At 51.3% G+C, this 25,854-nt stretch overlaps 3 protein-coding genes and 1 non-coding gene across 14 annotated transcripts; 1 reads left to right on the plus strand and 3 right to left on the minus strand.

Annotated features, from left to right (window-relative positions):
* Positions 1-6,592: 6,592 nt before the first annotated feature.
* On the minus strand, positions 6,593-6,654 carry LOC115899414. Its single transcript, XR_004059126.1, has one exon. It is a non-coding gene; the product is annotated as a U7 small nuclear RNA (small nuclear RNA).
* Positions 6,655-9,461: 2,807 nt separating this feature from the next.
* On the plus strand, positions 9,462-10,193 carry DPM3 (dolichyl-phosphate mannosyltransferase subunit 3, regulatory). Its single transcript, XM_010364621.2, has 2 exons — positions 9,462-9,593; positions 9,841-10,193. Exon 2 carries the CDS (start codon positions 9,846-9,848, stop codon positions 10,122-10,124), a length of 279 nt encoding a protein of 92 aa, XP_010362923.2. The 5' UTR covers positions 9,462-9,593; positions 9,841-9,845; the 3' UTR covers positions 10,125-10,193.
* Positions 10,194-11,234: 1,041 nt separating this feature from the next.
* On the minus strand, positions 11,235-15,022 carry SLC50A1 (solute carrier family 50 member 1). Of its 9 annotated transcripts, none has more exons than XM_010364623.2 (6): positions 14,650-15,019; positions 14,013-14,090; positions 13,122-13,245; positions 12,366-12,527; positions 11,992-12,111; positions 11,235-11,910 (listed from the first exon to the last, which is right to left on the minus strand). In XM_010364623.2, the coding sequence occupies exons 1-6, from the start codon at positions 14,694-14,696 to the stop codon at positions 11,809-11,811; spliced, it is 633 nt and encodes a 210-aa protein (XP_010362925.1). In that variant the 5' UTR covers positions 14,697-15,019; the 3' UTR covers positions 11,235-11,808. The 9 variants fall into 9 exon arrangements, with proteins under 9 accessions (XP_010362925.1, XP_010362931.1, XP_030791956.1 ...); XM_010364629.2 differs by having other exon boundaries at positions 14,688-15,017; XM_030936096.1 differs by lacking the exon at positions 14,650-15,019 and adding an exon at positions 14,390-14,588 and having other exon boundaries at positions 13,993-14,090.
* A 503-nt stretch (positions 15,023-15,525) lies between these two features.
* On the minus strand, positions 15,526-25,432 carry EFNA1 (ephrin A1). Of its 3 annotated transcripts, XM_030936097.1 has the most exons (6): positions 23,634-23,685; positions 22,302-22,859; positions 18,820-19,115; positions 16,816-16,881; positions 16,607-16,657; positions 15,526-16,432 (listed from the first exon to the last, which is right to left on the minus strand). In XM_030936097.1, the coding sequence occupies exons 2-6, from the start codon at positions 22,391-22,393 to the stop codon at positions 16,320-16,322; spliced, it is 618 nt and encodes a 205-aa protein (XP_030791957.1). In that variant the 5' UTR covers positions 22,394-22,859; positions 23,634-23,685; the 3' UTR covers positions 15,526-16,319. The 3 variants fall into 3 exon arrangements, with proteins under 3 accessions (XP_030791957.1, XP_010362934.1, XP_030791958.1); XM_010364632.2 differs by lacking the exon at positions 23,634-23,685 and having other exon boundaries at positions 22,302-22,992; XM_030936098.1 differs by lacking the exons at positions 15,526-16,432; positions 16,607-16,657; positions 16,816-16,881; positions 18,820-19,115 and adding exons at positions 24,367-24,493; positions 25,415-25,432 and having other exon boundaries at positions 22,393-22,859; positions 23,634-23,717.
* Between the last annotated feature and the right edge of the window lie 422 nt (positions 25,433-25,854).

The following is a 25,854-nucleotide window of genomic DNA, read 5'->3' on the forward strand; positions in this document are numbered from 1 at the left end:
CGGGCATGAGCCACTGCCCCCGGTCTGTTTTGATTTTTAGAACCCACAAATAAGTGAGAGCATGTGATGTTTGTGTTTCTGTGCCTGGCTTATATCACTTAACATAATGACCTCCAGTTCCGTCCATGTTGTTGCAAATGACAGAATTTAATTCCTTTGTGTGGCTGAATAGTACTCCATTGTGTATATGTGCCACATTTTCCTTATCCATTCATCTGCTGATGGACACTTACGTTGCTTCCAAATCTTGACTATTGTGAACAGTGCTGCAACGAACATGCGGGTGCAGGTATCTCTTTGATATACTGATTTCCTTTCTCTTTTGGTATACACCCAGCAGTGGGATTACTGGATTACATGGTAGCTCTATATTTAGTTTTTTTGAGGCATCTGTAAACTCTGCTTGCACTAATTTACATTCCCACCAACAGTTTAGGAGGGTTCACTTTCCTCCACATCCTTGCAAATATTGATTATTACTTGTCTTTTGGATATAAGCCATTTTAACTGGGGCAAGATGATATTCCATTGTAGTTTTGAGGTGCAGTTCTCTGATGATCAATGATGTTGAGCACCTTTCCATATGTCTGTTTGCCATTTGTATGTTTTCTTTTGAGAAATGTCTATTCAAATCTTATGCCCATTTTAAAAATCAGATCATTAGATTTTTTTTCCTAAAGAGTTGTTTAAGCTCCTTATATATTCTGGTTATTAATCCCTTATCAGATGAGTAGTTTGCAAATTTTTCTTCCATTCTGTGGGTTGTCTCTTCACTTTGTTGTTATTTCCTTTGTTGTGCTTTTTAACTTGATGTGATCTCATTTGTCCATTTTTGCTTTAGTTGCCTGTTCTTATGGTATATTACTCAAGAAATTTTTGCCCAGACCAGTGTCCTGGAGTTTCCTCAATGTTTTCTTGCAGCAGTTTCATAGTTTGAGGTCTTAGATTTAAGTCTTTAATCCATTTTGATTAGATTTTTGTATGTGGTGAGAGACAGGGGTCAAGTTTCATCCATTTGTTTTCCTGTGCAATCTGTCTCCCTTGTTTCATTCTTCTGCATATGAATATCTAGTTATCCCAGCACCATTTATTAAAAAGAATGTTTTTTCCCCAATGTCAAAAATGAGTTCACTGTAGGTGTGTGAATTTGTTTCCGGGTTCTCTATTCTGCCATTGGTCTATGTGTTTGTTTTTATGCCAGTACCATGCTGTTTTGCATACTATAGTTCTGTAGTATAATTTGAAATCACGTAATGTATTCCTCCAGTTTTGTTCTTTTTGTTTAAGATAGCTTTGGCTGTCCTGGGTCTTTTGTGATTCCATACAACCTTTAGGATTGTTTTGTCTATTTTCGTGAAGAATGTCATTGGTATTTTGATAGGGATTTCATCAAATCTGTAGATTGCTTTTGGTAGTATAGACATTTTAACAATATTGATTCCTCCAATCCACGAACTTGGAATATCTTTCTATATTTTTGTGTCTTCTTCAATTTCTTTCATCAGTGTTTTATGCTTTTTCTTTCTTATTTATTTATTTATTTTTGAGATGGAGTCTCACAATGTTGCCTAGGCTAGAGTGCAGTGGCATGATCTTCTCTCACTGCAACCTCTGCCTCCTAGATTCAGGCGATTCTCCTGCCTCAGGTTTCCGAGTAGCTGGGACTACAGGTGCACACCATCACACCCAGTTCATTTTTGCATTTTTAGTAGAGACAGGGTCTCAGCATGTTTGCCAGGCTGCTCTTGAACTCCTGGCCTCAGGTGAATCACCTGCCTCAGCCTCCCAAAGTGCTGAGATTACAGGCATGAACTACTGTGCCTAGCCTTTCTTTCTTATTTATTTATTTTTGTAGAGATGGGGTCTCACTATGTTGCCCAGACTGGTCTCAAACAATCCTCAAACAAAGCTCAAGCAATCCTCCCACTTTGGCCTCCCAGAGTGCTGGCATTATAGGCATGAGCCACAGCTCCCAGCCTCATCAGTGTTTTATAGTTTTCATTGTAGAGATCTTTCACTTCTTTGGCTAAGTTAATTCTGAGATATTTAACTTTATTAGTGGCTATTGTACATGGCATTACTTTCTTGATTTCTGTTTCGGATTGTTAACTGTTGTCTTAGAGAAATGCTACTGATTTTTGTATGTTCACTTTGTATCCTGCAACTTTACTGAATTTGTTTATCAGTTCTAATGTTTTATGTGTGTGTGAAGTCCAGGTTTTTCCAAATATAAGATCATATCACCCGCAAACAAGGATAATTTGACTTCTTCCTTTCCAGTTTCGATGCTCTTCATTTCTTTCTCTTGTCTGATTGCTCTAGCTAAAACTTGCAGTACTATACTGAATAACAATGGTCAAAGTGGGCATCCTTGTCATGTTCTAGATCTAAGAGGAAAGGCTTTCAGTCTCTCTGCAGTCAGTATTTTACTAGCTATGGGTCTGTCATATATGGCATTTAATATGTTGACGTATGTTCCTTCTATATTCATTTTTTGAGGGTTTTTATCATGAAGCGATGTTGAACTTTATCAAATGTTTTCTTAGCATCAATTGAAATGACCATACGGTTTTTGTCCTTCATTCTGTTGATACGATGCATCACATTGATTGATTTGCATAAGTTGAACCATCCTTGCATCCCCGGGATAAATCCCACCTGGTCATGATGAATGGTCTTTTTTTTTAATCTTTTTTTTTTTTTTTGAGGCAGAGTCTCACTCTGACACCCAGGTTGGGGTGTAGTGGCGCAATCTCAGCTTACTGCAAGCTCCGCCTCCTGAGTTCACACCATTCTCCTGCCTCAGCCTCCCGAGTAGCTGGGATTACAGGCTCCTGCCACAACGCCCGGCTAATTTTTTTGTATTTTTAGTAGAGACAGGGTTTCACTGTGTTAGCCGGGATGGTCTCCATCTCCTGACCCCGTGATCCGCCCGCCTCAGCCTCCCAAAGTGCTGGGATTACAGGCATAAGCCACCACGCCCAGCCAATGAATGATCTTTTTAATGAATTATTGAATTTTGTTTGCTAGTATTTTGCTAAGAATTTTTGCATCAATATTTGTGAGAGATATTGGTCTGTAGTTTTCTTTTCTTCATGTGTCTTTGTCTGGTTTTGGTATCAGTAATATCTGCCTTGTATAATGAATTTGGAAGTATTCCCTCCTCCTCTATATTTTGGAACAATTTGAGTAGGCCTGGTATTAGTTATTCTTTAAAATTTTTTTTTTTCTTTTTTGAGATAGAGTTTTAGGTTGGGCGCAGTGGCTCACACCTGTAATCCCAGCACTTTGGGAGGCTGAGGCACGTGGATCACCTGAGGTCGGGAGTTTGAGACCAGCCTGACCAATGTGGAGAAACCCCATCTCTACTCAAAATACAAAATTAGCTGGGGATGGTGGCTCATGCCTGTAATCCCAGCTACTCAGGAGGCTGAGGTGGGAGAAATCGTTTGAACCTGGGAGGTAGAGGTTGCAGTGAGCAGAGACTGGGCCATTGCACTCCAGCCTGGGAGCAACAAGAGCGAAACTCCATCTCCAAAAAAAAAAAAAAAAAAAAACAAGAGAGTCTCACTCTGTTACCCAGGCTGGAGTGCAGTGGCGTGATCTTGGCTCACTGCACCCTCCATCTGCTGGGTTCAAGTGATTCTTCTGCTTCAACCTCCTGAGTAGCTGGGATTCATGCCTAGCTAATTTTTTATTTTTTGTATTTTTAAAAATTATTTATTTATTTACTTTTTTTTTTTTTTTTTTGAGACGGAGTTTCGCTCTGTGGCCCAGGCTGGAGTGCAGTGGCCAGATCTCAGCTCACTGCAAGCTCCGCCTCCCAGGTTTACGCCATTCTCCTGCCTCAGCCTCCCGAGTAGCTGGGACTACAGGCGCCCGCCACCTCGTCCGGCTAGTTTTTTTTTGTATTTTTTAGTAGAGACGGGGTTTTACCGTGTTAGCCAGGATGGTCTCGATCTCCTGACCTCGTGATCCGCCCGTCTCGGCCTCCCAAAGTGCTGGGATTACAGGCTTGAGCCACTGCGCCCGGCCTATTTATTTACTTTTGAGACAGAGTCTCTCTCTGTCGCCCAGGCTGGAGTGCAGTGGTGCAATCTTGACTCACTGCAGCCTCCACCTCCCAGGTTTAAGTGACTCTCCTGCCTCAGCCTCCCAAGTAGCTGGGACTACAGCTGGGTAAATTTTTTTTTGAGATGGAGTCTCACTGTGTCGCCCAGGCTGGAGTGCAGTTGCGCGATCTTGGCTCACTGCAACCTCTGCCGCCGGGGTTAAAGTGATTCTCCTGCCTCAGCCTTCCAAGTAGCTGGGATTACAGGTGCCTGCCACCACACCCGGCTAATTTTTTTTTTTTTTTTTTTTTTTTTTTTTTTTTTTTTTGAGACGGAGTCTCGCTCTGTCGCCCAGGCTGGAGTGCAGTGGCCGGATCTCAGCTCACTGCAAGCTCCGCTTCCCAGGCTCACGCCATTCTCCTGCCTCAGCCTCCCGAGTAGCTGGGACTACAGGCGCCTGCCACCTCGCCCGGCTAGTTTTTTTGTAGTTTTTAGTAGAGACAGGGTTTCACTGTGTTAGCCAGGATGGTCTTGATCTCCTGACCTCGTGATCCGCCCGTCTCGGCCTCCCAAAGTGCTGGGATTACAGGCTTGAGCCACCGCACCCGGCTTCCGGCTAATTTTTTTGTTGTTGTTTTTTGAGACGGAGTTTCGCTCTTGTTGCCCAGACTGGGGTGCAATGGCACGATCTCAGCTCACTGCAACTGCAACCTCCACCTCCCAGGTTTAAGCAATTCTCCTGCCTCAGCCTCCCGAGTAGCTGGGATTATAGGCGTCTGCCACCACACCTGGCTAATTTTGTATTTTCGGTGGAGACCTGGTTTTACCATGTCGGCCAGGCTGGTCTCCAACTCCTGACCTCAAGGGATCCACACGCCTCGGCCTCCCAAAGTGCTGGGATTACAGGTGTGAGCCACTGCGCCTGACCAGTAGTACTTATTTCGTATGGTTGCTGTGAAGATTGACTGAGATAATGCACATGAAGCACTCATCACAGTGCCTGACACATAGGAGTCATAGTGACATAGAGCCGACACATAGTGAATGTCAGCTGTTGTGATGAACCCTAGCTGCCCATTCCTGTAGCAGCAACACAGTAGAATGAAAGTGCTAAGAATATAGTTTTGGGTCCAATGTAACAGCTTTGCTGTTTACCATCTGCACAACCTTGAGCTAGTTACTTACCTTTTGCCCTTTTTGTGTCGTGGTTTCCTCATTCATACATGGGAATAGAAAAGTACCTACTTCGTTTGGCTGGGCGCGGTGGCTCACGCCTGTAATCCTAGCACTTTGGGAGGCTGAGGCGGGCGAATCACCTGAGGTCAGGAGTTTCAGACCAGCCTGGCCAGCGTGGTGAAACCCCATCTCTACTGAAAATACAAAAATTAGCCAGGCATGGTGGCAGGCGCCTATAATGCCAGCTACTCGAAAAGCTGAGGCAGGAGAATCGCTTGAACTCGGGAGGCAGAGGTTGCAGTGAGCCGAGATTGTACCACTGCACTCCAGTCTGGGTGACAGAGCGAGGCTCTGCTCTGTCTCAAAAAAAAAAAAAACCCCAAAAACAAAAAAATTTATAATTTATTATCTATCCTTATATGTGGTGGTGTAAGCCCCTAAAATGTTCTGGGGAGTGGCAGTCTTTCAGGGCCAAGTCTACTGTGTGTGAATAAAATGGACTTCCTGGATCTGCATCTGCAATGCTGGTGTCCAGCCCCTATAGTGCACCAATATTTGAAAGTCATTGTGACCAGTGAGTCCTTGATTGAGAAACCAGAAAGATTTGGGGTAGAAGTGGAGATGCGGCTAGGGCATTGAAGTCGTATAGCAGGTTTTAAAAAATGTTTTTGGCCAGGGGCGGTGGCTCACTCCTGTAATCCCAGCACTTTGGGAGACCAAGGGGGCGAATTACCTGAGGTCAGGAGATTGAGACCAGCCTGGCCAACATGGTGAAACCCCGTTTCTACTAAAAACACAAAAATTAGCCAGGCATGGTGGCGGGCGCCTGTAATCCCAGCTACTCGGGGGGCTGAGGCAGGAGAATTGCTTGAACCCGGGAGGTGGAGGTTGCAGTGAGCCGAGACCGTGTCATTGCACTCCAGCCTGGGCGACAAGAGCGAAACTCCGGCTCAAAAAAAAAAAAAAAAAAAGTTTGGGCTGAGCGTGGTGGCTCACGCCTCTAATCCCAGCACTTTGGGAGTCCAAGGTGTGAGGACAACAAGCTCAGGAGTTCAAGACCAGCCTGACCAACATGGTGAAACCCTGTCTGTAATAAAAATACAAACATTTGCTGGGCGTGGTGGTGCGTGCCTGTAGTCTCAGCTACTCCGGACGCTGAGGCAGGCTAATCGCTTGAACCTGGGAGGCGGAGGTTGCAGTGAGCCGAAATCACACCACCGTACTCCAGGCTGGGCCACAGAACAAGACTCTGTCTCAAAAAAAAAAAAAAAAACACCAGTTTTTATTTGTTTCAATTTTTACTTTAACAAAGGAATGTGTATAGTTTTAAACGCCAACTAGTTCAACAAATTTTGGGGGGGTGGCGGGGCATTTTCAAGTGAAAACCAGAAAACCCACTAAACAAATTCTGAAAGCTGTAACTTCAGTGCGTGCGGTGGCTCACGACTGTAATAACAGGACTTTGTCGGGGCTGAGGTGAATTGCTTGAGCCCAGGATTTTGAGACCAGCCTGGGCAACATAGGGAGACCCCATCTACGTACACACACACACACACACACACACACACACACAGTAGCTGGGTGTGGCGGCCCACTTCTGTAGTCCTTGCTGCTCCAGAGTCTGAGGTGGGAGGATAGCTTGAGTCCAGGAGGTCGAGGCTGCAGTAAACCGTGTTCGCACCACTGCTCACCACCTGGGCAACAGAGCAAGACCTTGTCTCAAAAAAAGAAAAAGAATAGAAAAAAAAAAAAAGAGTTGTAACTCTACAAGGCTTTTAATGAAAAATAACCATTCCCTGCTCCTCTTCTCTAACCCTTACATATACAACCTACATATACAACTATGCTCCAGTTTCTACACTACTTCTTCTGGTACTTACCTCTACATTTCTTCAACAACCCTCCCGCCTAGGCCTCCCAAAGTTCTGGGATCACAGCTCCACTGTGCCCAGTTCCAATTTTTAGTTAAATCAATACTTAGTGTTTACATTGTTACGGCTGTGAAAATTTTCTTCACAGCTGAGCCATTTGTGTTTGTGCTAAGACTGTGAATCTGTAAAAACTGCTTTTGTTAATTAACATCAAAGACATAAGGCTGAGAAACTTCATTTTCTAAAATCATAGTCACAAACTTTGCTGTCTGAAATCAGTCAGTGCGAATGGAACATCCTACTTTTGCTAGAAGTTCTGAGCCACGTGGATTACTTTGGCCTCCCAAAGTGTTGGGATTATAGGCATGAGCCACTGTGCCCAGTCTAGATAGTGGGTTTTTGGACACTATATTCTACATTTATCTTAACTTTGTAATTTCCAAGTGGTCCCTCAGCTTGAACTTCTTCTTGATCCCTTCACTTAAAGTTATGCTTACCTCGAACCTATGAAAACAGTGCTTCATTTAACTTTTAGCTAGCCTATAGTATCAGCTACTCGGGAGGCTGAGGCAGGAGGATCACTTGAATCCATGAGTTTGAGCCCAGCCTGGGCAACATAGTGAGACTTCAACTCTAAATGAATAAGTAAATAAATTTTAAAATATAAATTTTAAAGTCAAGCATTTCCAGTATCCTCTTGTATTAGTTCATTTTCACATTACTGATAAAGACATACCCAAAACTGCAAACAAAAAGAGGTTTGTCCCAGCTACACAGGAGGCTGAGGCAGGAGAATGGCGTGAACCCGGGAGGCAGAGCTTGCAGTGAGTGGAGATCGCGCCACTGCACTCCAGCCTGGGCGACAGAGCAAGACTTCGTTTCAAAAAAAAAAAACAACGAAAAAGAGGTTTAATTGGATTTACAGTTCCACATGGCTGGGGAGGTCTCAGAATCATGGTGGGAAGCAAAAGGCACTTCTTACATGGTGGCAGCAAGAGAAAAATGAGGAAAAAGCAAAAGAAGAAGCAAAAACCCTGATAAACTCATCAGATCTTGTGAGACTTATTCACTGTCATGAAAATAGCACGTGAAAGACTGGTCCCCATGATTCAATTATCTCCCCTTGGGTCCCTCCCACAACAAGTAGGAATTCTGGGAGATACATATCAACTTGAAATTTGGGTGGGGACACAGCCAAACCATATCACCTGTAATGACCATATTTCTTCCTTTTTAATGAGTTGCCCCACAGTTCTTCTAGTGTGTTCTCTCTGTTGCAGCAAATTAATAAACCTAACTGTCAAACTACAGATGTGGTCTTTACAAGACAGGCTTTTATCAATTGTCTTTCCTTTCTTTTATAACTCTTTGTTTCCTCTGAAGTTGATAATTGCCTAATCTTTTCTCTTACTTGATTCTCTCTCTCTCTTTCTCTCTCTCTCTGTATAATAAATTCATCCCCAAAAATGTTCGAAAGAATTATACTCCTTCTTTCAGTGTCTTCACCACCTCAGGTAAATCTTCCGATCTTTCTTTTCTTTTCTTTTCTTTTTTTAACACAGCCTCCTGGAGCCCTTCTTCCTCTGGCTCCAAGTTACATTCGTTGTTGTCCTTGTGAAAATATAACTACCTCTGTTCTAACAATAATCTCAAGCCTTCATGGTTAGTTGTCAATGCAACTGCTTCCCTGACTCCTGCTTTCCCCCTCCATCCAAAGAGGGGTCGAGTCTCGTGATAGCTCTGTATCTCCAAAGTCTATCATGGTAATCAGTAAATATTCTGGCTGGGCGCTGTGGCTCATGCCTGTAATCCCAGCACTTTGGGAGGCTGAGGTGGGCAGATCACTTGAGGTCAGCAGTTTGAGACCAATCTGGCCAACATAGTGAAATCCCCGTCTCTACTAAAAATACAAAAATTAGCCGGGCTTGGTGGCATGCGCCTGTAATCCCAGCTGCTTGGGAGACAGAGGTTGCAGTGAGCTGAGATCGCGCCACTGTACTCCAGCATGGGCGACAGAGCAAGACTTCGTCTCAAAAAAAAAAAAAAAAAAAAAAAAAAAAAGTTCTGTCCAGCCTAGACAGTCTAGAGAGACCCTGTTAAGAACGGAAAGAAAGAAAGGAAAGACACGTTCGAATGAATGAACCAGCGAATGAATGAATGGATTTCAGCTCTGGAGAATTGAGTTTAAGGGGAACAGTATTATATTCCCATCTTGTTGCAACATTTAAGGATGTCCTCAAGTTCCAAGCCAGCCTGGAGCGTACCCCAAGGTGGGGAAGCAGCGCCCAGGCCTCTCCACACCCAGCCTGCTCCGGGTTTGCGGAGCGCAGCCCGCTGGACCCCGCCTAGACTGAGGCGGTGGCCAAGAGTACTCCATGGACCGCCATGTGAACTACAACTCCCAGAAGGCCGCGCGGAAGCGGAGCGTGAGCCAGGGAGGACTTCCGGACGCGAATATCCGGGCCGCGCGGGGAAGGGGAGACGTGGGGCGGAGGTAAGTGTAGGTTGAAAGCTGAACAGAGAGGGCGAGAGATGGGGAGTGGGTCTCAAATATAGAGGGGGTAGCAAGGTGGAAGGGACCCTTCCACCTTTTGTGGGCACTCAAGTTCGGACTGCTGGGATCGGCGATTCCGCTCTGGCTACGGCTGGTTTAAATGCTCTCTCCCTGGGCGGGCTTCGGTTGAGTTTGGTCCGCTTTTCCTTTCTGCTCCTCAGGGGAGCATTGTTTTCTTTTCTCGCAGTGACCATGACGAAATTAGCGCAGTGGCTTTGGGGACTGGCGATCCTGGGCTCCACCTGGGCGGCCCTGACCACGGGAGCCTTGGGCCTGGAGCTGCCCTTGTCCTGCCAGGAAGTCCTGTGGCCACTGCCCGCCTACTTGCTGGTGTCCGCCGGCTGCTATGCCCTGGCCACTGTGGGCTATCGTGTGGCCACTTTTCATGACTGCGAGGACGCCGCACGCGAGCTGCAGAGCCAGATACAGGAGGCCCGAGCCGATTTAGCCCGCAGGGGGCTGCGCTTCTGACAGCCTGACCCCATTCTTGTCCGGACAGCCCTTCCTCCCATTCCCCATTAAAGAGCCAGTATTTTCTAACTTCGTTTAGTTTGAATATGGAAAATGGGTGTTGGGGATTCAATGTACTAACGGTCGAGAAGTGAATGTGAAAGAACCACCTTCCTGAGGCCATCTCAGCCTATATTTTGCGTCTTGCTGGTGTTCCCATTTTTGCTCCCAAGGAGGCAAAGTCGCCTTCTCAAGATCTCTCAGGATGGAAATGACATTTCACTTTCTTGGACCTTTCAGCCCTATAGGAAGTACTTATTATTATTATTATTATTTTTATTTTTATTTTTTTTTTCTGAGACAGAGTCTCACTCTGTCGCCCAAGCTTGAGTGCAGTGGCGCGATCTCGGCTCACTGTAAGCTCCGCCTCCCGGGTTCACGCCATTCTCCTGCCTCAGCCTTCTGAGTAGCTGGGACTACAGGCGCCTGCCACCACGCCTGGCTAATCTTTTGTATTTTTAGTAGAGACGGGGTTTCACCGTGTTAGCCAGGATGGTCTTGATCTCCTGACCTCGTGATCCGCCCACCTCGGCCTCCCAGAGTGCTGTGATTACATGCGTGAGCCACCGGCGTACTTCTTTTTTTTTGAGACAGGGTCTCACTCTTTTGCCTGGGCTGGAATGCAGTGGTGCAATCATGGCTCACTGCTGCCTCACCCTCCCGGGCTCAAACAATCCTCCCACCTCAGGCTCCAGAGTAGCTGGGACTACAGGCATGTGCCACCACGTCGCCAGGCTAATGTTTAATTTTTTGTAGTGACAGGGTCTCGCTGTGTTGCTCAGGCTGTTCTCAAACTCCTGGGCTCAAGTGATCCTCCTGCCTGGGCCTCCCAAAGTGCTGTAATTACAGACATAAGCCACCTTACCTGGCCAGAAGTACTTGCTTGAAGCCTAACTTCCATTCTTCATAACATCCAAGTTTTGTTCTTTTTAAGGCCTTTCTGGGTCTTTCCAACCTTTTGGTTCTTTGAGATACCTTTTCTGACCTACCCTACCAACCTGAGAATAACTGTGGATTTACCCTTCACCAAACCAGACAGGTTTAGAATCATGAGTAGAGAATGAACCATCATGGGCAGGGGTGGGGAACACTTTTATTTTAAGGCATATTCATATCGGCATATAAGGCATATTCATATCAGAATGGCATGATCTTGGCTCACTGCAACCTCCACCTCCCTGCTTCAAGCAGTTCTCCTGCCTCAGCCTCCCAAGTAGCTGGGATTACAGGCATGTGCCACCATGCCCAGCTAATTTTGTATTTTTAGTAGAGATGGGGTTTCACCATGTTGGTCAGGTTGGTCTCAAACTCCTGACCTCAAGTGATCCGCCCACCTTGGCCTCCCAAAGTGCTGGGATTACAGGCGTGAGCCACCACGCCCGGCCTTTTAAGGCATATTCTAAATATAGCACCCCAACCTCCAAAATTAAAAAAAAAAATCTCTAAAAAATAAACGTAATTTCATCTCTTAGGCCCCAACGAATCATCTAAGTAAAGCTCTTTCTTTGGTTCCTTTATCCTCAAAGTCATCTCTTGTTCCCACAACCCACTGCACCTGGGAAGCTGGACAGGAGGCCCAGCTGAAACAAGGAGGTCTCTTTGGTTCAGGTTGGCACTAAGGTGCCCAGTGGTCAGGTGAGCAGCCTCAGGTTTGCAGGAGCCAATAGTTCCTGTCTTGCTCCTGGGGGTACTTCCAGAAAAGCCAGAAGCGGATAAAGCTGGTGACGATTCCTGGAAAGTTGGACACCTGAAATCACAAGAACTGCTATGAGGAGAGGAGCCAGTTTTCTACCTTGCACCCCTGTCACCCCATCCCTGTTGTGCTTACCATGATGTAGGGATCTCTGAGTCGAAACCCATAGAGGCACCAGGAGGCAGAGGTGAGAAGGGTAGCAATGGTGAGTGGGTAGGAGAGACATTGGGTTGATTTAGTCTGAATGACCTTAGCCTGTGGGAAAGAATAAAAGACTCTCTTGGCCCAAGCACATTGTAAAGCTTCACTTGCCTAAGAATTTCCTCAAGAAAAAGGTCAGACACCCTCCCTGATCTGTCACCCAACCTTTCCTGCCTCCCACTCACCCACCTCTACTGCCTTGTCTCCTTCCAGGGTTTGGATCTCCCCTTCCTCGGGGCTGTAAGCCATAGTATGTGGCTATGAGAGCCTGACTCATCTCTCCTACCTCATTGGACATCCCCACTCACCAAGTCAGCCAGTGGTGAGAGGTACATGCTGATGGTGAAGACACTGCAGAAGAGGCCCAGCTGCTGAAGCCGGGCCTCAGGGTTGGGTACCAGGAGCCAAAAGTAGCCATAACCCAGGAGAAGGACCCCTAGCAAGGTTGCAGTCTGTAGGAGCACAACACGCTGCAGGGGAGAGAGTAGCCTTACTTCCAGACGTGCTCTCCGACTTCCCTGCTAGAGTTAATTCATCCTGCCTTCTCCCATGCTCCAATGGGGAAGCCAAACTGTCTAGGCCTCCAGCACTGCACTGTCACAGCTTCTTTCCCACCAACAGCTTGATAGGAAAGTCTTATCCACCCACAACAATGGAGACTTCTAGGGGAGGGAAAGATGTGTTTTTTTCTGTGTGCTTAGCACACACAGTAGGAGCTTAATAAATGCTTGTGTGATTGAGCAGGGAAGCAGAGCTAATCATCTCGTTCTCACCCACGGGTTTTGTCGGAGACAAAACCCCTTTCCCCTTAGCTTGTTGGCAGAAGCCCAGGACAGGCAGCATAGGCATCTCAGGCTAGGCAGAGCTACCAGCCTTGCCTAAATGGGGGCAATGTGTTAATCTCAGAAGGCTGGCTTCATAGAGGAAGGGGACCTGCAAGCCTGGAGGGGCCTTCCTGGAAAGGGTGGCAGTGACAGCTGTTACAGTCTTCTAGGAAGTAGTGTTTGCCCTGCCAGCGAGGCAGGGCGTGCAGCAGAGAGGTGGGTCCAAGGGAGGGCGTCTACCTTCCGAGGGCAGTAATGCAGATATGCCAAGATATACAGGGTCTGAAGCGCAGCACCCACTGTGTTGACGACGATGAGGATCCCGTCTCCCTTCAAGGCCCCATAACTCAGCCAGCCCAGGTTGCTGCAGGGTGGAGGGGAGGGACATAGCTCAAAGGATTCAGTGTGAGAGGAGGACCCAAAGGGCCTCTTTCACTTTTTTTTTTTTTTTTTGAGACGGAGTCTTGCTTCGTTGCCCAGGCTGGAGTGCAGTGGCGCGATCTCGCCTCACTGCAAGCTCTGCCTCCCGGTTTCACGCCATTTCTCCTGCCTCAGCCTCCCAAGTAGCTGGGACTACAGGCGCCTGCCACCACGCCCGGCTAATTTTTTGTATTTTTAATAGAGACGGGGTTTCTTTTTTTTTTTTTTTTGAGACGGAGTCTCGCTCTGTCGCCCAGGCTGGAGTGCAGTGGCCGGATCTCAGCTCACTGCAAGCTCCGCCTCCCGGGTTCACGCCATTCTCCTGCCTCAGCCTCCTGAGTAGCTGGGACTACAGGCGCCCGCCACCTCGCCCGGCTAGTTTTTTGTATTTTTTAGTAGAGACGGGGTTTCACCATGTTAGCCAGGATAGTCTCGATCTACTGACCTCGTGATCCGCCCGTCTCGGCCTCCCAAAGTGCTGGGATTACAGGCTTGAGCAACCGCGCCCGGCCGAGACGGGGTTTCACCGTGTTGGCCAGGATGGTCTCGATCTCCTGACCTCGTGATCCGCCCGTCTCGGCCTCTCAAAGTGCTGGGATTACAGGCGGGAGCCACTGCGTCCAGCCAAGCCTCTTTCACTCTTGCGCCTCCTGCCCCGCCCCCACCTCCCTCTGATAGCCTTTCCCACCGCCGCAGCCGTCGCCCCCTCACTTGACTTCCGTGGTGAGAAAGGGCAGGAACTGGACGTTGTCCACACTCCGGGTCATTCGCATGTGCCTGAGGTCCGAGCTGTAGTGGGGCCCCGAAGGGAGGGGTGAGGGGTGGGAAGGGAGAAGCAGAGTGCTTGAGGCGGATGCCCAATGCCTGTCACCCTTTCCGGACCACTGCAGACCACCCTCCGCCCCCAGCTATCTTGCCTTCTCCCTCAGGCCTAGTGACCAGCCTCGCCCTTGTACCCCGGTCTCCTCAACCCGATCCCATTTTGATCCCGGTTCCGGAAGAGCCAGGTGCTGTGGCTACGTCTCTGCCCCCTCTCTCTCCTTTCCTGACTTCCTAGTCCTCCCCAACCCAGCCGGCCGCTCTCTCACAGGCCGGCGGAGAACATGCCAAGGGTGAAGACCACGCATGCTCCGTAGATGAGCGAGTCCAGAAAGCCGCCCGCCTCCATCACGACCAGAGTCGGATCCCGCACCCAGCGCCCGCCGCCCGCCGCGTGCCTGCGGTGGCGGAGACCTAAGGCAGCCCGGACCTGCGGCGCTGGAGCCCCGCCCCGCGCGCTCGGGCCGTGCCTCCGGAAACTGCGCCGAAGCCCCACCCTCCCTCCGACGCCGAACCGGAACTCGCGCACCTCCCCTCGGAGTGACTGCCCAGTGCCCTGGTCCAGACCTCCTCCATGTCACGGTCGGTCCCCTTCCTAGGAGTCCGCGGGTGTGTCCCCGATACTTGCCGCTCCTCACACTCTGCCTGCCCCTTGGATCATCTAGACGCCCCCGGTCTCAACGGTCGTGTTCCCACAGGCCTGTGCACCTTCGGCGGTGGACCTCCAAACAAAAGCTTGGTAGTTCAACCAGACTTCAGCACGCTTTCCATCCAGAACTTCACATCAGAACCTCAGTTGTCCACGGGTTTGGGAAGTTTTTTTCTGGAGTTTGCTGCTGAAGCCTTTTCTCAAAATAACAGACATTGCCAGGAATCACCAAGCCTTCCTCTTTTGCCCTCCCTCTCGGGCAACAAGGTCAACTTTACGTGACGTGGCCAATGCACTGACGCCTCTATCACTGACCACCCCTGGTCCAATCCACTTGCTGCTGGGAACTTTCCCCCCCAGCCTCCCACACGTCTCTGCTGGTGTGGCTGTGGGGCGGGGCTGCATGCCTCAGCTGGAGTTCCCAGCTTCCCTGACTCACCCAAACAGCATGAGTACCTGAACGGTAGTATGCCAAAGCCCTGCGGTGAGGGGGTGGGAGTGGGGTAGAGGTTGGACAGGAAGAACTTCCAGAGTGGAGTGCAGCTCAGAACCCGAGAGACTGCTCTCAGGAGCACTCCGCTCCTGGACAACCCTCAGAGGACGAAACAACCCACCCTTTTGGCCTGGTGAGGGGCACGCATTCTTTGGAGAGAAAGAAATTCAAACCCAGTTGCTACTGTTGTAGCACACAGAGACTCACTCTTAGCAGGGGCTCAATGGTCATACGTTTTAATAATGGAGTGGCAGAAAAGCATGTCCGAAAAAACACATTGCTTTATTTTGAGACAAAGAACATTGTATAAAAAAACTCCAGTTGTAGAAATCAGGACAGACACACAGCAACTTATATACAGATACTGTACACGTGGGCCCTGCCCTTTAGGCTACACTCTAGGCAGAATGTACACATGGGCACTGCCCTTACAGCTACACTCTTAAGAACAGGTTGGCACAGCCCCCCTGCTGGCACAGCTCTGGGGAGTGCTGCCCCAGGATGGGAGAGAATGCAGTACCTGGCTACAAACTTCTCTGTGGCAGCTCCACAGATGAGGTCTTGCTGGGAGATGCTAGGTCAGCCCAAGCATGCTGCCTCTCCTGTACCTGGCTCCCAAGCAAGAAACTGTTTCTTGCTTTTCCTTTAGTCAGTTCATCTGGGCATCCTGGCTGTCTTCTGAAGGGGGCATCTTTGCCAAGCTTTGCCTATCCACGTGGCCCCTTCCAGCTCAGCTCCCACTGTGCCTTAAGGGACCATGTCTGCACAGCTTGTTTCTTTGGCTTAAAGGCAGGAATGGTGGGAAAAGACTGTCTCCACTTATTTCTCCATCCCTCCGAGGTGAAGGTGGGGATGGCACTGCCAGGCTGGTTGGCCTCCTTCCAGTTGAAACCCTTAATACTGACCCGTTTTGAGGCTGCTAGGTGACAGCTTGTGCCTGTGGTGGGAGTGGTTCCCAGGGATGGGGGCTCTGAAGGTGGCCCCAAGACAGGTTTGGAGTGCCTGTCCCTCTCTTCAGCCCAGTTCCAATCCTTAAGGCCAGGTGTGGCATACACCTTCACGGGGTTTGCAGCAGCAGAAGTGGTAGGAGCAGCACAGTCCAGGCAAGTGGGAAGAGGCGTGGGGCGGCACTGTGACCGATGCTATGTAGAACCCGCACCTCTGGGTCATCTGCAAGGTGAGAGGGCAAAGGCCGCCAATGTGAGTGACTCCACTATTTGCACTGGCCCTCAGCCCAACAGGATTCCCTCAGCCTCTGCCTGGTAAAGGAGCCACCTCCTGTACCCAACCTCTTCAAGCAGACCCCTTCCTGTGCCCCAGGCCCAATCTGCTCCAGCTACCCACCTGCTGCAAGTCTCTTCTCCTGTGGATTGTCATGGGCCTGAGGACTGTGAGCTGAAAGACAAGAGTGGTAGTAGATCAGGTACTGTATCGAAGAGGCAGAGAGCTGTGAGTGTGAGGGGCTGGGCTGCAAGACTTCTATACCATCCCAGATCACCAGACTGCCCAGCATAGAGATGGAAGAAGGAGGCCCACAGGGCCCTGACACTCACTGATTTTGCCATTGACAGTCACTTTCAACCTCAAGCAGCGGTCTTCTTGCTGGTGGATGGGTTTGGCTGCAAGATAAGCCCATAGGGGGTTAAGTAAGAAACCTTTGCTGGAAGAAAATGTAAGCCCAAATGCCCCTTGCCCTGTTTTCTCAGCTCCCTACTCAATTTCATTCTCTTCCCTCTAATCTTGATTCCTACCCTCTTTAGTTTTTGCTAACTTCCTGCCCAGTGTTCAGCCCAGCCTCCCATTCTTTGGAAATAACCCTCAGCTTTGGCGGTGGTGACAAAAAGAACGTAGACAGTGCCCCTCCCCACATTTCATCCTTCACTTCTCCGAGTCTGAATATGTTCCTTTTGCCTGGGCCACTTAATACTACTCCTAGGCCGGGTGTGGTGGCTCACACCTGTAATTCCAGCACTTTGGGAGGCTGAGGTGGGCGGATCATGAGGTCAGGAGTTCAAGACCAGCCTGGCCAGTCAATATGGTGAAACCCCGTCTCTACTAAAAATACAAAAATTAGCCGGGCATGGTGGCACATGCCTGTAGTCCCAGCTACTCAGGAGGCTGAGGCAGAAGAATCAATTGAACCCGGGAGGTGGAGGTTGCAGCAAGTTGAGATCGTGCCACTGCACTCCAGTCTGGGCAACAGAGTGAGACTCCGTCTCAGAAAAAAAGAAAAAAAAAAAAATGTATATATATATATATATATATACACACACAGACACACATATATATATACTACTCCTGCCTAGCCCCCACTGACTGAGTCCTAGATCCATTTTATACAAAACTGATTTCAAAACTTTTTTTTGAGACGGAGTCTCGCTCTGTCACCCAGGCTGGAGTGCAATGGTGTGATCTCGGCTCACTATAACCTCACACCTCCTGAATTCAAGTGATCCTCCTGCCTCAGCCCATTGAGTAGCTGGGACTACAGTGGTGCGCCACCACACCTGGCTAATTTTCGTATTTTTTTAAGTAGAGTTGGGGTTTCACCATGTTGGCCAGGCTGGTCTTGAACTCCTGACCTCAGGTGATCCGCCCGCCTCGGCCTCCCAAAGTGCTGGATGATCTCATAACTTAAAATCCATCAGGCTGTGCGCGGTGGTTCACGCCTATAATCCCAGCACTTTGGGAGGTCAAGGCAGGTGGATCACTTGAGGTCAGGAGTTCAAGACCACTCTGACCAACATGGTGAAACCCTGTCTCTACTAAAAATTCAAAATTAGCTGGGTGTGGTGGCAGGTGCCTATAATGCCAGCTACTTGGGAGGCTGAGGCAGGAGAATTGCTTGAATCTTGGAGACACAGGTTGCAGTGAGCAGAGATCACACCACTGCACTCCAGCATGGGCAACAAGAGTGAAACTCCATCTCAAAATAATAAAGTAAAATGAAATAAAACCCATCATTGGCGAGAGCCCTCAGGATAAAGTCCAAACTCCTTATCACTTTTTAATTCCCCCATGGTCTGTTCTGTCCACCTCTACAGGCTCACATCTCCTCACTGACTGTGTCCCTCCCACTCCAGCCAGGCTGAGCCATAGGAAGTTCCCTGAAGTTATCATGCTCCCTTTGTACGTGTGCCTTCATGCCTGGCCAGCTCCTCTGCCTGTCCTAAGCTCTGGGATCATCTTCCCCACTGAACCTTCTCTGAGCCCCATAGCCTGGCAGGTACCCAGGTCATTTTCCCAAGGCCCCTGTGTTCATGTCTACTGTAGCATACTGTTCTAAGGGTCTGTTAACCTATGTGTGTTTCTTCCCAGCTTCCGTGAGGACAGGGGCTCTGTAGTGTTTTATCTATCTCTGTGCTGGTAGTGCTAAGCAGAGTGCCCAGCACGTAGAAGCTCACTCACATTGGGATGTGGATGAATGAAAATAGAATTCAAGATTGGAAGGAGCCCTCTACTGCTGGACTCTGCACCAAGCATGTACCCAAGCATGTACATGGTGGCAAAAAAAAAACAACAACAACAACAGACACTGTCCCCTCACAGGCACTCACAGATATAATAGTAGCTGTGTCCTTCTTTGAACTCCTTGCCCAGGGTGAAAGGTGTGAAGCGCTGAAACTTCTCAGACAGCTTCTCTGGGCCATGCTTGGCACTGGGCCGGTTGCACTGCCAGCGGACCTGGTCCTTGGACTGGGGCTGGCACAGCTGGTACTCCTCACGCTCCACCAGGTACAGTATGTACCGCTCCATGGCAGCGTCTGCCACAGAGTGATCCTCATAGTGCGGACAGATGATGTCCACGTAGTCATTCAGCTGCACATGTATGGTGTAGTCCTCATTCCGGAACCTGGGACACACACGGGGGAAGAAGCAGGTGGTCATTCAGAAGGCGGGCCAGATCCTTGGCCCTCCAAATGTTTACATGACCTCTCACATTTCACACTAGACCCCAAGAGATTTTTCCAAAGTCTCAACTCCCAATATGTACTGATCTTGATGTCTTACATTTCTCTCTGCCATCTCTAAACATTCCCCTGCACCATCACTGTCTCCTGTTGGTCCTTCAAATAGCATCCACTCAGTATCTTTCAGGTACGAAAGCATTTTCCATAACCCGCGTGATATTTACCCAAGGATGGGCTTCTACCTATTTCTGTAGCTCACTTATCATTCTCTTCTACCCATAAATATTTCCCCAAATCTGTTATACCAGTTGCTCCTTTTAAATGCTGTTAGGCCTCAACCTGAGACCCCACCAGTCTATCCTGTAATCAGAATCCAGGAAACCCTTTCTCTTTAACATGCTAGCCCCAAGCCCCCAACACATCTATGTCTTTACCTTCCTTACTCCTCTCACGTTTCCTCGGACCCACTGAGTAGATCTCACATTTCCTAGCTTCACTTTTCCTCAAAAGTGAAGCTAGTATACCTGGGCCCACAGATAATGCCCCTAGTCCTTTAAGTTAAATCACTCTCATCAATTCCTTCAGCCCCTCTTAAATCTCCTTTTCTAGCTACTCAAAGTTATACGCTGGTCTCCTTTTCCCCTTCTCAGAGCACCCCCAAACATCCCTGTCCTTTTTTCTCCAAAAGCCACACTTCCACCTCCCGCCAGATGAAATGTTGGAGCTCTGGGCTTTGAGACGGCCTCTCCCCTCCTCTCCCCTCCTCCCAAGGTGGAGCCAGCTCCCCTCCCCTAGTTCATTCCCCCTGGCCCCACCGGCTCCAGCCTGACTGCCCACCAGCCCTCCCCACCAGCTCCAGACACCTGGCTCCAGCCTGGGTGGGGTCCCAGTAGGGGGAAACGTGCTCCCCCCAACCCCCGAAGCTGCTCAGTTTCTCTAATTCCCCCAGGCACTGCCAGCTAGAGACTCAGCAGAATTAGCGTCAACTTGCTTCGAACCGAAAGCCCTGGCCACGGCTGGGAGGGCGAGGAAGGAGTCAGGTGGAGAGGACTCTGAGATGGGCACCCACTGCCCAATCAGCATGACCCTGAGAAGCCGGGCTTTGCAGCAGCACACCAGCGCCCAAACTGGGCTTACCAGGCCCCTCCCCCACCCTGGGGAAAGAGAGAGAGGAGCAGAGAGAGGCTTTTAAAATTCCTCTCTGGAGAGATAAACATAGAAGCCATTTCGGAACAGGTATTTCAGCTCTGGGCCTGGCGTCTTTCCCTCATTCCCGTGACGGGCACTGACTCATTCCTCATCCACCTCTGCTACCCGCCCCAGCACTCATGAGAACCTGTGAAAATTTACCTTGTCAAATGTGGACAGCCCCTAGGACCCCAGGAGGACACAGTGCCCACTCACCCCCAACACTGTCCTCCAAACAAAGGGAGCCGGCAGGTCAGAATGAGGGGCCTGCCCTCCAGCACGAGGGAGGCTGGCGCCCTTCTCAGCATGCTGCCCCCGCCTGAGGCCTGGAGATCCCAGGGCTGCTGCCCACTGGCCTGAGTCACCCATGCCAGCCTCACCTACCCCGTTCATTGTAGCCTCATATTTGCCCCCACGCTGGGCCCAGCTTGGCTGCCTACGGACTCTACTCTGGACTGGCGTCTCTTTAGTCCTGGGTATGATAGGGTGTGTGTGTGTGTGTGGCCAGAGGGTCACCCATCAGCCCCCTCTCCTGGGGGTACAGTCTGCTCGACTTAGCCTTCATTTGACTCTTGTTCCCCATCTGGGAAAGGGGGCAGCGGCGTCAGGGAAGGCGGGGAGGTGGGTAAGGAAGAGGCTCCTTCCTGAAAGAGAGGAAACTTGGGAGCTTGGGAACGGAAAAGGCCAGGGTCCCCCCCTCCCTACTCATGGCTTCCTGTCCCCTCCTCCTTCTTCAGTCAACACCTGGAATGGGCATAAACAGGGACTTTGCTCTCTCCCATACTAGGGCAAGATGCATCGGGTCAAGGAGGCAAAGCACAGGGAGCGGGTGGCAGAGGGCTGGCTGGGCCTCCCCAGCATCCATGTGCAGGAGGGCATTGCCCTCTGGGATTGGCAGCTGGCTGTTCTCTCCCCGACCCCAACAAGCCACAAACAACAGACTGCCTCACCAGACGATGCCACAGGGTCAGAGGAAGCTGGCACAACATATTTCTCAAGGGGAGTGGGGGGCAAGCTCGCTAGGGCTGAGAGTGGCTAAGCCGGTGAGATGGCTTTGGTGATAACCAAGCTGCCCAGTTCTCTCCCCGTCCTCCCTACCACCCTCTCCTGTATTCCCACAAATATTGTTCCCATAACTTCAGAAAACTCAAGGGCAAGAACAAAGGGGCCGACAGAGTCTTCCTCCCAGTACCATTTGCCTCACAGCACTAAACCTGCCCAGAAGAAATTAACTCCTTCCTGCCCAGAGCCTTCTGTAATCCCTTTAACCCCTTCTGTTCCTTCTGAAGGATCTCCCTCTCCCAGCTCTTCAATTTTACTACTTGAGAGCCCCATAAACAGGTGATTCCCTCAACCTACCCATGCACAGCATGTGCCTCACTCATGCCACCCCAAAAGACCCCTAGTGGGGGACTTTCCGGGTTTACTTTAAATACAGGGTGAATGCATAATGAATGTCTACAGCCCAGCTCTCTCCTGAGAGGTCCTTTCAGGGTTCCCTTGAACATTCTGCGCACTCTTGATGTCACACCAGGTACCTGTCAGTGTGGTCAGATGCCCAAAGGACACACAAGGAGGGGCGTGGAGGCTTTCAACGTGGGGGGGACCTAGAACAAGGGCCCTGGCTACCAGGGGCGAAGTCTATGCTGGAGGCAGGAACTGCCCAGCATAGGTCCCTCACTTCAGAGTAATAGGGGTACCAGAGAGAAGGAAGGGAAGGGCAGATATAAGCCCATGCAAGTAGACACGGGCAGGTTCCTGTCCCGGGTGGAGTGCTCCCAGATATGAGGGAGAAGTGAGGGGAGGAAAATCTACAGTCGCCCTCCTACCTCGGTCATCTACTCTAGGCTCAGCTAAGGGATTGGCTGGGACAGTTATCCCGGTAGGGAGGGCAGTGCCAGCCGGGAGTCCAGGCTGCCAGTGGGAGACTCGAGGCTTACTTGGGATTTGAACTGTTCCAGAAGACGGTGTGTCGATCAGCAGCGGCCAGACTGCAGCAGAGACCCAAGAGAGGGGCCCAGAGGAACTCCATAGCGCGGGGCCTGGCCAGGCCGGGCGGGGACGCGGGGCTCCTAGGGGTCTGGGTTCCCGCTGGCTTTCTCCGCGGCGAAGTCAGCGTTGGGCTCACAGATCTGGCCCCTTCGCCTTGCGACTCCGCCTTTTGGGCCGGCGCCGCCCGACACCCCGCCCCGCCCTCGCCCCGCCCGGCGCGCGGCTGCCCCGGGGCTTGGGGGCTGGGGAGGTGGAGGAGGGGCGGGCTGGGTAGGCGAGGAGGCTAGGGGTGCAGGAAAGAGCGAAGCGCGCTCCTCTGCCCCGGCAGATCTGCTCAGAGCTGTGTGTTCGCTCACTTGTGGGTCTGCGTGGAGCTTTGTAAGCCTGTCCGGGTGGTGGGCTTGCGTCCCTCGGCGCAGTCGCGTGCGGGAGAAGGGAAGAAGTCGCAAGTGCCAGTCTGCGAACGCGGGGGTGCAGGACCTGGCTTTGCTGCTCCGCGCGCGGACCTTGCAGGGTGCGAGGTTGTTGACATGCCCCGTACCTTTCCGAGCCTCGCATGCCCAGGCTCGGGCGCCGGCGTTCCCACCCTCTCCTCCTCCCCCATTCCCTTCCCGGACTCTGCGCTCGACTGCCCCTCCCCACACACACGCGGCTGTTTGTTTTTGTTGGGTTTGTCAATGTTGTCTTTGTTCTGGAGATTGTGTCATCGCCTAGATGCCGGGAATAAAGTGCAACGCTGTGTGTGATCGAGTGTGTAACGTGTGCGGCCGGGGCTAAGGGCGCCTCTGTCCATCCCATCAGTGCCTGCGCGCAGGAGCGACACGCGGGACCCTGGGCTTGAGAGGGGTCCGTTCTTATTTTAGATACGTTAAAGGGCACTGATGACCTGAGTATGTGTGACAACACACGCGTACACCGTGCAAACGGGCTCTTGAATATGGACTGTGAGAATCTGGGAATGAAGGGTGACTTAAACTGTAACCACACATGAAATACGTGTGATGGCGCGCTAGTGTGAAAGCATTTGTGAGTAGTATCACAGCCGCGTGTGTGGAAGCGTGTGAAACTCTTTGACAGAAGTATGCTAATGTTTGTGAACAGCGTGTGAAGAGGAGGGGAGACGCGTACCGGCGTGCAGCGGGGGTGGGGTGGAGCGGAGGGGTGTTTGTGCGCAGTCCTCAGGCTGCACAGCTGGTGCTGGCCCAGTCTGAGCTGGGGCTCCCAGTCAGTCGGGCCCCAGTACCCGGCTCGGCCCCCTCCCCCGCGCTGTGTAAACAAACCCGCTGGAATTTGCCTCTCGGGGCTCTTCTCCCCGCCAGGATCTGCTGCCGTCTGGAGAGGGCTTGGCGGGCGGGTGTCAGCTCCTGGGGTGGAGAGGGCGGGCAGGTGTTTGATTAGGCTCACGAGTGAGCCTAGAGTGGGAGAGCCGAATGTTGTGCATCTGCGTGCGTTTGGTGGTTTACGTGAGTGATTGTGTGGCTGTGTGAGAGCCGGGTTGGTGCTGTGTGTGTACGCATCCCTAGCCGGCCCTTCCCCGCGGCTGCGCATCGCGGGAAGCCACCGACCCGGGGCCCCTGGCCAGCTCCAGCCCAGCTTACCCGGTTCCCAGGCCGTTTCATCCTCCTATTTTACGGCCAGGCCTGCCTACAGCCCCTGTAATTACGCGGGGCCCGGACGCCGCAGCAAGTCTGGCTCTGACCCCGCCGGGGAGGAGCCTGGAGCTGGGGAGGGCCCAGCCGGCTCTCCACTGCACCACCACGTGCGCTCAGGCCGCTGGAGGCCCTATTCGCTGCGCTTACAATAAATACAGAGCACCAACGGCCTGTAACCCCGCGGCAGGGTCAGGGCCCGGTTTTGCGCACGGCCAGCGCCACCCCCCTCTCCCTTGCGCACCTGCCCCAGGCGACGTGCCCAGCCAAGCGTTTGTCCGAGGTGCGGCCCTCTCCTCCCGCCCAGGACGAAGTCCACCCGCCGACTGGTCCCAGGGCGGCACCTCACGCGCCTTTTGCTCACCTAGGAGGACACGTGGCCCTGGCGAGAGTACTGCATCCCAGTTCGGGCATTCCATAGAGTCAAAGCTCCAGGAGGACATGGGTTTTTGTTTTGTTCATTATCTTATTGCCAGCTCCTGGCACAGCATCTAGCACATACAGTAGATGATCAGTAAATATCTGTGGACTTAGTGAAATCACTCACTGTTCAGTGAAGGAACTTAACTTCTGCTGGACGTAACTGCTTCGAAAAGGAGCCAGCAGAGGGGTTGGAGAGGGGAGGGATGCTGGCAGCTCTTTACAGCGGGTGGCCCCGGTTGCCTCCTGGAGGAGACAGCTTTGGGCCGGATTCCCTGGTTTCTCTGACCGCTGGGACTGGGCGGGGACGTGTGAGGTCCCACGCTGCAGCTGCTTGGGCCAGGCAGGTTCGGGCTCGCTAGGCCCAGTCTGGCGGGGCCACGTCAGCTCTTGCCTGCGTCTAAGTCTGGAGCAAGCTGGGTGCAGAAGCGTGCAGGGAAATTCTGAGCACGACAGGACCTGGAGCCCTCTTTCCCTGCTTTGGCGCTGTCCCCAGTATTCTCATCTCACTTCGGGCATTGATCCCATCACTCCTCTATCCACTCCCCTATCCATATGGGGGTCCATCCTCCGCCCTACTGGAGCAGCCCTAGACACTGAGTGTTGTAATGAACTGGGTGTTGTGATGGGCACCGAGAGTGTAAGGATGGGTTTAAGATAAAATTACTACCTCGGGGAGCCCCCAGGCCAGTAGGGGATATTGACAAGCCACCAGGACAGCAAACTTGCTAAGTGCCCAAGCCCAGACTGCAGTCCTACCACTCACAGTCACACTGCCCTGACCCCTCCCGGAGCCCCTGCGGTGCCTGCTGTGCTGAGGGGAGAGTTGCAGGCACTGTGCCATTCAGACAGAGACAACAGTAGGGACTTCTGTGCCTGGAGACTCGATCTGCTGACCAACTCTGGAGCCCCCTCCCAGTCCCTTCCTCATGCCAGCCCCCACCCTGCCCGGGTGGGTCTGCTCTCCATTCTTGCTTGGTGCTGCCTCTCACCTCAAAGTTGTGTGTCTGTGTTGGCTCCCAGCACGCCACCCGCAGGCAAACATCTGCGCTTAGTGAGGATAGCTGCCTGAGGTGTGTGTCTGTCTGCCTGTCTTCGTCTAGGAAATTCCTCCATGAGTCCTTTCTGGAAATTCCTGGGAGGGCAGGAATTTCCTCAGAGGAAATTCCTCTGAGGCCTTGGGGGAGGCCCTGGCTGCCTGGAGGCAGCATTTCCACTTGGGAACGGGTGCAGGTACTGGATTGCGACTCCTTTGCTGGGTGCCCTGCGGTTTGGGGTGGGGAAGGCCAGAGCTGCAGGGCCCTGGGGCAAGTGAAACCTGGTTCAGCCCCAGAGGGTATCTCTGGGCAATGGGGCGAGGCAGCAGGGGGAGGAGCAGAACCTGGGCTGAGAGCAATCTCTGTCCTACTCCCTCAAGGTCATTTTGAAACAT

This window comes from Rhinopithecus roxellana, chromosome 8 (assembly GCF_007565055.1).
Source record: "Rhinopithecus roxellana isolate Shanxi Qingling chromosome 8, ASM756505v1, whole genome shotgun sequence".
Lineage (NCBI taxonomy): Eukaryota > Metazoa > Chordata > Mammalia > Primates > Cercopithecidae > Rhinopithecus > Rhinopithecus roxellana.